This window comes from Cyclopterus lumpus, chromosome 4, assembly GCF_009769545.1.
Source record: "Cyclopterus lumpus isolate fCycLum1 chromosome 4, fCycLum1.pri, whole genome shotgun sequence".
In the NCBI taxonomy this organism is placed as follows: Eukaryota; Metazoa; Chordata; class Actinopteri; order Perciformes; family Cyclopteridae; genus Cyclopterus; species Cyclopterus lumpus.
In genome coordinates, this window is record NC_046969.1 from 3,712,877 (window position 1) to 3,728,296 (window position 15,420).

The 15,420-nt window shown below is 44.3% G+C and overlaps 1 protein-coding gene across 1 annotated transcript in view; it reads left to right on the top strand.

Moving 5' to 3' along the window:
* The window catches only part of LOC117729557 (cadherin-2-like), a 69,683-nt gene extending 55,169 nt beyond the window's left edge, over positions 1–14,514 (top strand). The window contains exons 13-16 of the mRNA XM_034530751.1: positions 721–954; positions 4,744–4,883; positions 11,201–11,362; positions 14,308–14,514. Of these exons, the coding sequence (XP_034386642.1) occupies positions 721–954; positions 4,744–4,883; positions 11,201–11,362; positions 14,308–14,514 (743 nt within the window). The remainder of the gene's footprint in view (positions 1–720; positions 955–4,743; positions 4,884–11,200; positions 11,363–14,307) is intronic.
* The last annotated feature ends 906 nt before the right edge of the window (positions 14,515–15,420 follow it).

A 15,420-nucleotide genomic window follows, 5' to 3' on the forward strand; every position in this document is an offset into this window, starting at 1 on the left:
TCATCCTCCACCCCTTGTATCCATTGGCCTTTAGGCCCATTGGATTTGCTGCAGCCTACTTCCCCTATCCTGCTGACCAAAGTTACATACGTATTGTTGTGTCATGATAATCGAGTACATTTTTTCCATCAAAGAATGCGTTGAGATATGGTCTTAAGCCCTGGTAGAAGCCACCGAGTGAACCTTGATATTTAACACAGAAGTGTATTCCCGAGGCGAGATTGAATCTCTACGCTCAGCGATTTGAGACTTTTATGCAAGAAAGAATGCTCAAATGCTTTTGCGTTAAAGCTTTGTTAGGAGGTAAATGTGGGCCTGCGGAGCTCGCTGGGGAACCGTTACACCGTGTGGCAGTAGCTCTTTAGAAAAATAAATTTTATTCTTTTTTCCACTCCAGTAGTTTGGGAAGTTACATCACAGTAACTCTTTTTTTTGTGTGTGTGTGTGTTCAGGCATGGTGTAAAGTTTCTAGTCCTATATCTGTTTTATTTTTGGGTATCTTTAAATATGAGTTCCGTGAAAAATATGGAGAACCCTTCTATCTATCAGTTACCGCCGTCAAAATGCTTTTTGCATTGCAAAGAACCGCCATCTGCTCCTGTGACTCTCAGTGTAATGGAGGGCAGGGGCATGAAAGATGGAGATGGATGAAGTCCGTAAGGGAGGGATTACCATGCTTAGCTATCGATCTCTCCATGTGTCCCCTTCCATCACTCCCAGGCGAGTATGCCCAGCTGAGACTGAGGATCGGCTCCCTGGCTAGTGGGATCTACGAGGTTCCCATCATGATCACAGACTCCGGTAACCTGCCCATGTCCAACACGTCCTACCTGAGAGTCAAGGTCTGCCAGTGTGATCACCATGGCGACTGTGTGGACATGGAGCGGATCATCGCCGCTGGACTGGGTACCGGAACCATCATCGCCATCCTCATCTGCATCATCATACTATTAGGTGAGCCTCCCCCCACACACACACACACACACACACACACACACACACACACACACACACACACACACACACACACACACACACACACACACACACACACACACACACACACACACACACACACACACACACAGACACACTGGTTGTTTCTGTAGCACTTGGCTGACCTCAAAGAATATACAGTGAAGAAATGTTACACATAACATACCGCGTGAATTTCAACAGTAGACAACATGAATGCATAAATTATAGTTTTCGTTACAACATTTTTCTGACCTGAAAAATACATTTTAATGGGAATTGTATATAATTTACAGCCGACAGGTGAAACTTGTTGTGTCAGACTCTGTGAACATGCAGTAAAGTTTGAACTGTAAATGTGAATGTAAATGGAGGTGGACAAAACAATAGAAACAAAGTCACAAACACCCACTAACACCTGGCTTTTGTCTCCAATGGGAAAAGTTACAATCGACATTTACTCCCTGGACGAATGGCTCTCCGGTAATCCCAGTGTTTTGATCAAAAACACGACAGCCTCAGTGCTCCAATATCGTTCCACGTAAGAAACTAAATCAGTAGCCGATATAAAAAAGAAGTAACCACCCAACACGTCCACTGTCCTCCATGCCTCCCTCTGCTTTCTGATGTCAAATGTAACACACCAGGGAAAAAACGGAAATACTCCGCCTCGAGTACATTGCCTCTTTCCCCGCATTGAAAAAACTGCATGTATTTGCTTATTTTGGTGGGACGAGGATGTAACTTTTGATTTTAGAATTGAACACACAGTTAGTTCAACACGGAGTCAGCAAAGCAAGAGTTGAGTGAAAACCCAAACCCAGTCGGTGAGCTCCTGACAGCAAAACCCCGGGGCCCCCAGACTGCATTGACCACCTCTCGGCCCACAGGAAGGAAAGGTGGGGTTTTTCCCCATCTGTTGTTTGCATTCAGCGGCGAAGAAATCGTCACTTTTGTTCCCTGTGTAGCTCCGCCAGCAGCCGGCATCAGTCATTGTGAGTGGAGCTCGCTTGGTAAAGCGTAGGTTTGCCATGGCAGAGATCCCAGGCTCGAATCCCAAGTGTGTGTCAAGCTGGTTGCAGTTCTTCTTGTTATCAAGTGGCACTTCATGTGTTTGGACATAGATGGCTTCAGAGCTGCTTCCTCACTATAATGCTACAAGGTGACAACCGAGTGGACAAACAAAAGTGCTCTTCACTGTATTATCACACCAGAGACGGGTGTTGAAGTACAAGAGGAAGTACAGCCCCAGACTGCTACATGCAGTTATTGTATCGCATAGCAAGCAAGACGTGCTCTGGCTCTTAAAGGGTCCACCTAGTGTATGCTTTTTTTAAAAGGAATAAATACAATTTAGATTTCAAATTTTAATGTGACCGTTAAAATAAACAACTGTACTTTAAAAAAAAAAAAAAAAATGAGATGAACTTGTACCTGAAGCAGAATCACTGAGAGAAGTTCAAAAAGGCAATTTACATGTAAGTGCTTGATGGTTTCGCTGAATGATGTGTATGTGAAGTGTTGAATTTAAATGTTGGCAAATTGGTTGAAGAGTCAGTTTTTGTGGAAGAGGTGAAGGGGTCAAGATCTGTTTAGGTGTAATTGCTGAATTTATTTGAAGTGAGAAGTGAAGTGGAATTTCCGAATAAAGCTGAAGTGTGACTATGAGTGGAAGCCCTGAAGGACGTTTCAGCTGAAATGAAGGTGTTCAAAGGAGTTTCAATTATTAGTTGGAGAGATTCAGTTGGTCACTGAAAAGACTGGAAAACGGTAACTCTTCTATTACCGTATTTTCCGCACTTAAAAGCCTTTAATTTTCTCAAAAAACGACAGTGCGCCTCATAATCCGGAGCGCCTTTATATATGGATTAATTCTGGCTGTGCTTACTGACCTCGAAGCGATTTTGTGTGGTACACAATGCTTGCAGCATTACGGCTACTGTAGTCAGGAGCGACGTGGAGTAATACATACTGTGTTTCGCCATAATATTACAGTGTGTGTGTGTGTATAAGGACCCCAAAATGGCACCCGTCAAGAGACACGCTTACGACGCAGACTTCAAACTCAAGGCTGTCAGTCACGCAGTAGAACATGAGAATAGAGCAGCTGAGAGAGAATTCAACATGAATGAATCAATGGTACGGAAGTGGAGGAAGCAAGAAGATGACCTGTAGAGTAAAGAAGACCACACAGAGTTACGCTAACGTTTGAGTTATTGTGAATACGCTCATTAACGTTTGAACAATGTTGAGAGTTATTGTGAACACGTTTAATAAAGTTTGACTGACTGTTTTGTTTCGCTTAATGCGCCTTATAGTCGGGTGCGCTTTATATATGAAAAAAGATCGAAAATAGACCATTCATTGACAGTGCGCCTTATAATCCAGTGTTCCCTATAGTGTGGAAAATACGGTACATGTCCTCTGGTTTGGCAGATGAATTTCACAAAGCCTATGTCAATGACTACTTAAAAAAAAATGAAAGAACATGTTTGGTGTTAAAGGCAGAAATTCTGATCGGATCAAACTTTCTTGTTCGGGTTTTGAAGAGATTAAAAAAATTGGTCTTACATTTTCCTAAAAAGTTAGAAAGCTGCATGTTTCTTTAATGAGCGATCTGCGGGGAGTTTTCAATTCAAATATTTGACAGTTGCTATGGCGCCACCATTAGCAGCTGTGTAGAGATGTTGGATGTTTGAGTTCACAGGCAGCGTGTGAAGAGGACAGGAAGAGGAAGGAGAAGAGACAACAGAGGTAATGGGCTACCGGCCCTCGGGCCTCGGCTCACTATGTGGCACATTGACCGCGTTATGGAACGAGGCCAACTGGAGCCGGGCACAGGCAGCATCCTCGTTATTTCAAATGGACGAGATGTGTGCCGCCCGATGGCTCGTTGAAAGCCCTCCCCGTCGCTTTCACTGGGAAATGTTACTAATGGTGACAAGACATCTTTCAAATCGCCTCTCTGGGGTTTGAATTGTCCTCACTTAGAATTTCACTCGGCGCCCTGATGCAGTTTGGCCCTTTTCAGGTACAGCAGACGACAAACTCATGCACACACCCTGAGCTCCTCGTAAGTCCACCCGGATTAATACGATCAAACAGAGAAAGATTCACTTCAAGTTAATAAAGCCAGTTGTCTCTAAATAAGAGCTGTGTGTTTCTGTCCTTCCCTCAAATACTTAGTCCCATGTGAGGGGATTTCAGTTGTTGTTTGGTATTGAACTTTGACCGTCTACAGGCGGCTGAGGAGATAATGGAGGCTTTGCAGCTGTGATACAAATCTTGCATTAATGAGAGTGAACCGGATCCCCGGGAGAACTGGCTGCTCTAGCGATGCGTGTGTAAAAAAACTTAACGAGGAAGCTGTGTTTCCAGACGTTGAGACGTTTAAGAATGTCAAGACATGCCATCACACAGTCCACTGTTACGTCCAGTGGTGTCTCAGAGCACCGGGTCCCGCCCCCTTTTTAAATGGGCACCTGGTAAAGCACTGTCGTCACACCCCATGCTGCATTCACAGCGAATACCTGTCAGGAATGCCTCGAGTGAACAGTTTTGCTGGTCAAAGTCCACTTTAAGAATTCATATGCTAATTATGACATTTTCCCACGAATGTCTAAGAGGATAAATTGACGAGGCGATGACATTTCAAGACAGAAACGGGTGTAAACTGCTGCCTCTGGTTTTGTGTTGCTAGTGGAGCTGTAGAACACGGGTTTTGTTCTCTCATTAAATAATGTCTGGATCTTCGTCTTTGTTCTGCAGTGCTGGTGCTGCTGTTTGTCATGTGGATGAAGAGGAGGGACAAGGAGCGTCAGGCCAAGCAGCTCCTCATCGACCCAGAGGACGACGTGCGAGACAACATCCTGAAATATGACGAGGAGGGGGGAGGAGAGGAGGACCAGGTACACACACACACTCACACACACACACACACACACACAACTCACCCACTCGAGCTTAGGTTTCTCGCTCTATTGTCTTGTGTTATTTCTGATTGGCTGAGCTACATTTCCTGTGATTGGTGGTTTTCCTTTTAGGGTTACTACCTTAGTGCCATTGGTGCTTGTGACAGAAATCACCTCCAATCTGCTCTAGCGTTCATCACCCCCACTCAAACACACTCAAACACACACATAAAGGAAACATACAGTCAAATACACATGATGCTGCCAAACACACACACACACTCACACTCTCTGCTTCCCTACAGTTTTCAATCATTTGTCCTCCGGCTCAGATTAAGTGTACTACAAAAGAGGAGCTAAACAGGATTAATTGCTTTCTGTTGGAGAACAATTTCCTGTGTCCCTCCACCCAACTCCTCTACTGGTGCCAAGCACATAAGCTACTGCACACTTCTGCGGGAGAAAAAATGGTTAACCCTTAGTTACCCAGCCGACGAGACTGACAGCATGTTTTACTTCCCACTGCAGCAGCTTGTTGCAGTGGCTGTAGGAGGCAGGGCGCTGCACTGTGTATGTGCAACCACAGACACACTTACTGTACAGGGAGGGGAGTCACCGGATATAAGGCACTGCGCTGTTTCATTGCAAACTAATCGTTTGGACCGGAACTGCTTGCAGGAAATAGCCACAGCCTCGAGTCCAGCACTTTCTCCTCGTTGCAACAAAATGTTGTACGGACATTCATGGTCCCTTACTTTTAATCCCTTACATGGTCTCCAGAAGATCGTTTGTATTATGCTCCAGCAACAGCCGAGACAGAAGGCTTTACGCTTTCGGGTTGTCCGATCCCTTCTCACCTTTCAATTTTGCCCAAATATCCTCTCAGATTCAGGGATGAACCGATTAGATTTTGATTGCCAACATTTTTGGCTAAAACTCAAGGAATCAAATGCTAATTATGCCAATTTCACACAAAGATAGACAGATACAATTAAGTGGTGACATTTTTAACAGATATGGATGTAAACTGCAATTTGACTGGTTGGCAAATGCATACAACTTCAAGGTGGTAATTGTAGTTTGGGCAGTGAAATATATTCAGAGGGAGAAACACAGCTAAGGACAACCGAACGTAAATATGACAACAAAAATGACAAATGACTTTCACAAACTGAAAACATGCTGCAAAACGGGTTAAAGTTCTAAGATAACACGGACAGCTCCCAGATCGGACTTTGCGATGGTAGAGACCTGTCAATCACCTTGTAGCCCCGCCCTAAAGCACACCCTGTTTTATAGTCTAAATGAACATCATGCTGTATTGAAGAAGACTTGAAACTAGAGATTGAGACCATAAACTCATGTTCACAATGTTTACTGAGAGAATAAATCAAGAGAGGAGTAGTCATTTTATATAGACTTCTATACAACCAGAGGAGTCGCCCCCTGGTGGTCAGTAGAGAGAATGCAGCTTTAACACATGAAGCATAGACTTCTATACCACCTATTGAGTCGTCCCCTGGTGGTCAGTAGAGAGAATGCAGCTTTAAGGTACTACCATACTTTGAAAGCTGCCTTGATGAACACTGTGCATAGTACTTATTATAAAATGGTGCTAACATGGTAACCATGTACCTGCCTAGCATCAGCAATTAGCATTGTGAGCATGATGCTGATGTTAGCATGTTGTTCAAAACACTGTTGTGTCTTATCACAGCCTCTCAGAGCTGCTGGCATGGCTGTGCATGACTAGTTTTACTTCATATGTCTCATATAGAATCACAATCTAACGTTCTTAACTCTGATTGGATCTACTTTAATATATATATATATATATATATATATATACATACACATTCAGCCCCAGCGTGTGTCTGTGGTCGTGCTCGTGATGGAGCTCAGTGATTCAGTGTGGCGTTTGCAAGCACACTTCACAACAAGTAAAACTAGAACCCTCTACTGTACCGAGCAACGGAAACCCAAAAGGGTCTTAACAGAATGTTTTGAACACTACTGCAGTGCTTGTTCAGCTGACTTGCTTGGCCTCCTTGCAGCTTTCTCAAGAAGCACTCATCCAAACAACTTCACACACTCCACGCTGCTCTTCCTTTGGTCCTCAGCAAACACACCCGCCAAGTGTGAAGTCGCTGGGATGAAGGGTCGCCGTGAAACTTGAAGGACGTCCGCACACACACACACACACACACACACACACACACACACACACACACACACACACACACACACACACACACTGACATAAATACACACAGACAGACTCCTTCCATTGTAGTTCTATGATTTGACTTCTCAGTGTTTTTCATTCGGATATAATGTTTGAATGAGACTCCTTAAACCCTGTACGTTGTTTTGAGCAATGAAGATTTTACCAGACGTGATCAAATTTATATTGACATTGTTAACCAAATGTAAGTTAATGGCAAAAGTAAAACATGAATAAAGACAGCCTATCGCACAACACTTTAGATTAAGTGTCACACACAATGGAAGCTGAACTTTGGGTGATTCAGTCCATGGAAGGAAGCAACATTCCTGATGTCTCTGCAGTACTAAAACAAAGTCTGCTTCTTCTTTTTGTATCGCTACAATAACATGTCGCACTGGCCTTGGATAGTGTTGTTGTTTTCTGTTTGATTAGAGTCCCATGTTAGTTTCCGACAGCTTGTGTCTTTATTTGTCTGGATTTAAGCATTGGATACGAGACAGGCTGAGCTCTCAGCAACACACACACACACACACACACACACACACACACACACACACACACACACTCGTACCTTTATTGATAGCAGTTGTTCCCTCGCTTCTAATCCTTCCAGGTCCAACAACCTATAACTATTACTTCCACATTAAGAATTAAAATGTGTTATTTCCAATGCAAATGTCTATCAATATTTGTGGACATGAGCTACTCTCTCTCGAAGCCAGAAACCAGAGAAGTAAGTTAGGATGTCACCACATGTATCTACATGTATTTTTTTTTTTTACTGGTGGATTGTAGCAGCAGTCACAGTGGAAGAAAGTGCTCCTATATTTCTGACACAAGCTGACTTTGGTCATCCAGGCTCTAAATTGGCTGTTTTGGATTGATGACCAAACATTGCATCACAGCTCAACCCCCTGCAGCGTTGTTGTGCAATTCTATGGCCTTGGAGCAAAAACAACTCTAATTAGGATTCCAGCTTATCAAAATCAATAATTCTGGCTTCCAGTAATGTTGTTGTGATCTGCCTGTGCCCCCGACTAACCCCCCTTTCACATATAAGGACCCAAATACATTATTCGGTACTGGATTGCAGTCGTAATGAATTATACAATACATATGCGGTCGCTGCTGCAGGGATTCAACGATTAAAAAGATGCCCAGTGGCGCGATGTGGAGGAGTTGATATGTTTAAACCTGTGATACCTGGGAGAGTCAGTCAGGCTAAAACACAAATAAGACATATTACTTAAAGTATGAGCTGTTCTCTGTGTTAACGTGAGCTCAGGACCAACCTTTGAATCTGAAAAGTGAAGCCAATGCTGGAGTGCTTTAAACTTGCATTCTCTCTACTGGCCATCAGGAGGCGACGACTCTGGTTGTATAGAAGTCTATGCCTCATGTGTTAAAGCAGCATTCTCTCTACGGACCACTAGGGGGCGACTCCTCTGGTTGTATAGAAGTCTATGCTTCATGTGTTAAAGCTGCATTCTCTCTACTGACCACCAGGGGGCGACTCCTCTGGTTGTATAGAAGTCTGAGAACATGACTACTTCTCTCCTGATTTATTCCCTCAGAAAACATGAGTTTATGGTCAGTTTTCAGTTCACAGTACATTTTCACTTCATGAAAGTTAATTGTAACATTTTGGTTTATCAATAAGTTGAAGAGAACCAAGATGGCGTCGACCAAAAAACTATTTGGCATTGGCCAAAAGGATAACCGCGATGATTTTACTTCCTGTGATTTCTCGTAAATAAAGAGTGTTATTTCTTATGAAAAAGTTTTAAAATGCCAAATTACAGCAACGTACCTTTACATCATGCCCTGCCTAAACCAAATGGAATATTGCCCGTCGGTGAGAACGCGTCTGACACGACAATCTCCTGTTATGTGCTACAGTTGTGAACGGAGTTCCTAGGAAACGGCGTTAGGCGCCCCAGGTCTTATAGTGGGGGGCAGCTGCTCCATTGCTCTGGCGCCTTGTGGTTGTGGGAATGTTGTAAAAGTCCAGTAGCTATGTGCTTAAACCCCAAATATACTTCTATAGTGCTCTAGCAGTGTTTTGCATCTTTAAGTGCAGCTATGCACACTTACCATCACATACCATAGTGTTTCCAGATGGTCTTTATTTTCTTCATTGTCATAAAACATAAAACCCAGCTTGCAGAAATTAGAGGTTGAGTTTGGTCATCCATCACAGCAAACACTGTCTGCTTTTATTGTTATAAATGCTACTTTAAAGTGCTATGGTAATGCAGTGCAGGGGTATCAAATTAGTCTGCAAGTACCATATACTGTGTTGCCGTGAACATTTAACGATGGAATAATTGAATGAAATAAATGGCAACTAATGACCTCCTGGAAGGAAAACTTAGCAATAATGTAAAGTAGACAGGGTGCAGGAAACGGGCCCAACATGCATAGATCCTGGAATAGTTCTTCAAATAAAAGTCCATCAAAAGGAAAAAGATGTCCTCAGTGGAAGGACATTCTCTCAGGCCTATGTAGGGATAGAAGAAGAAGCACACAGCACTTATTTCCTCCCTGCCATGTTACTGAAGGGCTCTCCGCCTTTCTTCAGTGAAAAGTATTCTGTTGGTTGGCCATTATCTGTGAACAAAGCCCAAGGTCAGTCCACAGCATGCTGTTATTGTCCTGAAAAGGCCGCTTTAGTCGATTTCCCTAGAGACCAGAGAGCATGAGTTGGTCTCTGGATGGTTGCTGTGATGACTCATTCAACGTGAAGAAAGGTGTTGGTCTGTCAGACGTTTGGTATTTTTACAGCCAGAGCCATACTGAGGAACTATACATTATTGTGCAGGTATAGGTAATAAAGTTCTAGCCAAAAACTTGTTTTTCTCATTTAGCTTGAAGTTTTACAGCAGCCTAGATATTCTGCCAAGGACAGATGATGTCTCTTGTTAAGTAGAAGTCTACCATATTTCAGGACAGTACCAGGGTCTCTGCATGAGTATTAATGTGCAAAGGGTTGCCACAGATCCTTAAAACGTTTTTAAAGACATTGCAATCTAAAAATATGGCCTTAATATCCTGAATTAATCTTTCAAAAGTCTTCAATGCTATATAACATGACAGGTCGCTTCTATGACTTGAAAGACATTTGATTGGACCTTTTAAGATTGCCACTTTATGGTTTAATCTTAGTGATTTTATTTTTAGTTTCATTTTACTTTTCTAATTTGTGCATGTGTTATACAGGATAATAACTTAACACAAAATTCAGATTTTTCAAATTTAATTTTGGAGCTGCAATAGACCCGGGATAACAAGGCATAGCAAGTTTATTTGTGTAGCACATTTCAACAACACGGCAATTCAAAGTGCCTCACATAAAACCATTAAAAGCATCAAAACATAATGCAAAAGAAAACAAGATTTAAAAACAATGAAGAACATTTATTAAAACATTTAAAAACAGTCCGTAAAACATTAAAAAGCTAAAAAAAAAAAAAATAGAATAAAAGTTGCAGTGCCGTTTAAGAAGTGAAATGCAGTCGTGAGATGCAGAAATTGATTAATTGAATCTTGTTCAATTAAAGGCAACAGCAAACAGAAAAGTCTTCCATCTGGATTTAAAGGAGCCGAGGGTCCCTAGGGGTCTCTGAGGGTCTCAGCAGACCTGCAGTTTTCAGGGACCTTGTTCCAGATATGCGGAGCAGAAGAACTGAACGCTGCTTCTTCATGTTTAGTTCTGACTCTTGGAAAAGGAAGTAGACCAGAAGACCTGAGGGGTCAGGAAGGTCCATATGGTAGCAGCAAATCACAAATGTATTCATGCCCTAAACCATTCAGTGCTTTTTAAACGAGCAGCAGGATTAAGTCAACTCTTTGTTGGACAGGAAGCCAGTGCAAAGACCTCAGAACTGGAGTGATGTGATCCACGTTCTGAATCAGCTGCAGCTTTCTGATGGACTTTTAGTCTTCTGGCCTCCCCTGCTTATTCTGCGATGTTTTTTTTTTTTAAATATGCAATTGCATGAATCCAATCAAACCAACCTTGAGTTCTGAATGATTCTGGTGCTGTAGGAATAGAATGAAGTTGACTTGTGTTGTTTGGTGTGTCCAGGACTACGACCTGAGTCAGCTGCAGCAGCCCGACGCCCTGGAGCCAGAGTGCATCAAGGTGGGGATCAGACGTCTGGATGAGAGGCCTCTCCACCATGACCACCAGTACCCCATCCGCTCTGCCGCCCCCCACCCAGGAGACATCGGAGACTTCATCCACGAGGTACGGCAACACACACACACACACACACACACACACACACCGGGTCTGACGTCTTTGTGGAAACTGTCAGTGGCGTCCCATCCTCGCTTACCGAGATTCAATCTTTTCGTCCGATTTAAATTCTGGCAGTCGGGCACGCAAACTTCTCAGCGCGCAGGAAGTGTCGAATCACCACTTGAGTGAAATACAAACTGTCTGTTTCGACAGCAGGAAGCAAACACTTTGTCCAGAAAGAGCTTGAGATTTGCCAGCCTCACATCTTTGACTTCTTTCATCCCGTTTCTTTGGTATGAAGCATGAAAGACCGGCCGGGGATGTGTGCTGTTTACCTCATCACCTTACAGGATTTGGGGATAGTGGAGTTCAACAAGTTTATTTCAAACAGTCACTCCTTGTGTGGGAACTAACCCACTGTAACAATCCGATGGATTACTGCTAATTAAAAGAGAGCTGTATCCAAACAACAGAGCAGATTTAAAATACATTGAGGTCTGGGCTCAGTCTGCCCCCCTGGTATGAAAGAATACATCAGTATCAGAGATATATCAGTGATATCAGGGTGCACACTAACACTCGTTAGTCTCACAAACAGACACGAGGCAGAGAAACACAGAGTCCAGTGTAATGCTTAATTAGCTTGGCTAGCGGTCAGGATTAGCTGGATGAAGCTTGGCTGCCTAATTGCAGGTAAATCTATTGAGTTCAATTAATCCCACAGACTGTCTGCAGGCCGTCCACGGTCCCTTAAAGAGATAATGCTGCTCATTCTGTTCATTTTCGTACTATATACTGTATATATAGATATCTAGTATGCGCTATTTCCTATATTTGTGGGTGCACATGTGATAGCAAACAGTACAGCAGCGTTCTCCTATAATTTTTTGCAGTCTGCCGACGGGGAACCATCACCAGGCCCCCAAAAATAATATTTCGTAATGCCAGATATCATGCAGTATTTATACTACCAGTCATAATTTAGTTTGAAAACCCCTGGTATATTCACTCCTAGTGTTCTTCCCCACTGTTTTGGAAGAAGTAAATAAATGGAGTAACAGGCGGACGTGTTAGAGGGCTGTGCGGTGGACTGGTTCTAGTGGAGTTCGTAAAGTGACTCTTTGGGATTGTTTGGAGAAAGTTTAAAACGTTAGATTTGAGACGCATCGATGAGAAGACCTCTGGAGCATCATATACATATGTGAGACATGAGTATGTTCCTATACATCCACACACCTGTGTATCAAAAAAAAAAAGTGACTGACATAATGTATAAAAGTGCAGTAGACGCCCCAGTGAGTATCGAGTATTTGAATGCCTCAGAGTACCTTTAAACCTTCTGCAAAGCGTTCCACTCCCTCAGACGGATTAACATGGCGCTCAGAGTTAATCACACAGACGTCTGAACTCTTCCTCTAACGGGGTTGATAACCGCCACCGCCGTCCTGAGGCAGTGGGGGCTACCCGCGGTGCGGCGTAGGTTCATCACCATTGCCGACACAGCCCACGACGCACGTCCGATGCTCCCGTAATTGTTTGTGCGCCGCGTCTTGTTCGGTCGGGCTGCCATAAAGACATCTGCCGAGCAGAGCTCTGAATAATGAGCAGGAGCCGTCAGACACGGCGAGCCGATCTCGACGGCTTAATCCGACAGACATGACAAGCTGATGCCTCTCCCTCTCAGCGTTAATTCCCTCCTCCCATTGAGCTCCAGAGCGACGGGAGTGTCTTCAGTCAGACGACAAGACGTGGCACACAAAACATTTCCGCTGCGTGTCAGATTGAACGCTCTGGGGGGGGGAAGAAAACACACCTTTTTCTGGACTGCCGGTTTGGGCCACATGTTTTTATTCTGCCAGTTAAATAAAAATGTCTAAATCGTGCTTTGGCTTTAGGTCTTTAATCTGCTGAATCTCCTTCTGGAGATCGAGGCAGCATCTGTCCAACCTGACCCAAATCCTCCTCTTGTCCACGCTCCCCCATAATCCCTCCTTGTCCATCTCAACCCCTCCACTCAGAGAAATAAGCACAACCTTTCTACTTAACAAGAGGGATCTTGCTCACACTTATTCGGATCTCTCCAGGAGCTGAAGTAGGCTGTTGTGATGGAAAGGTTGACATTTTGAATCGTTGGGCAGGTAAACTCTGCTGTCATATGGTCTGAGGGGGTCAACAAGGGTCATTGACCGGGGTTCACCGTGGATCTTACACTGCTCAAAGCATGAACACAGGTTTCTATAATACCCTTAGCTTTACAGTTACTATCAAACAAAAAGATCGATTTCAATAATCCTGTGCTAGATATCATCGTAGCTCTACAGCTCTTTCTACCATGAATTCTGCTTTTCTCAGCATCACAGACACTTGGGAGTGTTGCTTCTTGCACCGTCGTGTGTTAAACAGGGCAGTGTCGATTTGTAATGATCCGAAAGTCCTGCTTCATCAATACTTCCCACAATGCCCTCTGGTTTCAGGGTGATGAGCGTCGGACTCCAAGGATTAACGTGCGGTATGAATGCGTATGCTCGTTTATCCCAAATCAAACGCAGGCTTTGTGCGTAGGTTTTATCAGTCTCCCTTCCCATAAGGGGCCGTAGAGCCCGCTTTCCCAGGGACAGTAAAATGCCTCAATGGGCTAGTAAATCTAGCACTTGCCGAAATGGGGAAAGTGGTTAAGGAGTGAGACATCTCTCTTCCCTGACATCTCTGTTGGGCGTAATGATGCAAGCGAGCATTCAGTTACCATGGAAACAGGAAGTTTAGTTGGGAGGTGTAAGAGGAAGTGTGAAAAACTCAATATTAATTTACTTAAATAAAGATTATACATGGCAATTAACTTTCATCTTTCTTTTGTTATTTGAATTCCGGCAAGTAGACCTCCTCGGATAAACGAGAGGCACCTCGTAGTCTCTCTCTCTCTTTGCTCACCCCCCCTCCCTTTCTCTCTGCAGGGCCTGAAGGCAGCGGACAACGACCCCACTGCCCCCCCCTACGACTCCCTGCTGGTGTTCGACTACGAGGGCAGCGGCTCCGACGCCGGCTCCCTCAGCTCCCTGCACTCCTCCTCGAGCTGCGGCGACCAGGACTACGACTATCTCGGCGACTGGGGGCCGCGCTTCCGCAAGCTGGCCGACCTGTACGGCGGAGGGGACGACTAGCCCCCCTCCCCCACCTCGACCCCCCCACACCCCATCCCCCACCTGCAACAACCACCCTCCCCTGAGGGCTGAGGAAAACGATGATTACGGGGGGTAAACGCTCTGGGGTATGGGATCGGCCCTTCTGCTTCATCACGGTTCAGCTTGTAAAGAGACTTGACGACAGTCGATGACACTAGGGACCATTGGGACTCCTGGCCTAGCCATTCAGGCTAACGGACGTCACTATCAGAGCGTCGGCCTCTGTGCTAACACGCACGAGCCGTGTGCGCTCAGAGGGGCCTAAGAGCTACAACAGCCTGCTACAGACGCTCATTTACACTTGAATCTCACAGTACAGGAGCACTGGGGTCAAATGTGCCTTTTTGTACATTCTTTTGATTGTGTTCAGTCTTGATTCTATGCGTTGCTTTCAAAGCTCCCGGTGTTTTGCGACTGGAGGAGCACTTCGCCACGATAGTGTGTGCGTGTGTGTGTGTGTGTGTGTGTGTTATTTCCACAGAGACACACTGGATGGACACTATAAAAGGGCAAAGCCTATTATGAGACGCCTTTGATGATCCTGGCAGCAGAAACACGGCTTCACTTGTACGGCTCTGGGTGTTGATAGGTTTTCTCTTTCCACCGCACTCCCAGAATCACACATAGACGTTTTTGGTCTTTTAATTAGTGACCCACTCACAATATTTAACTGACCACGGAAGTCTCCTCTGACCAGAAGCTTTATCACTGCTGGAGTCATTCCATGTACAGGATGTTCCATTCCTCTGTGATAACACGCATACACATGCACACGCACGCACACACACACACACATACATACACACACACATGCACACACACACACACACACACACACACACACATACACACATACATACATAGATCCGCCCACATTAACAATGG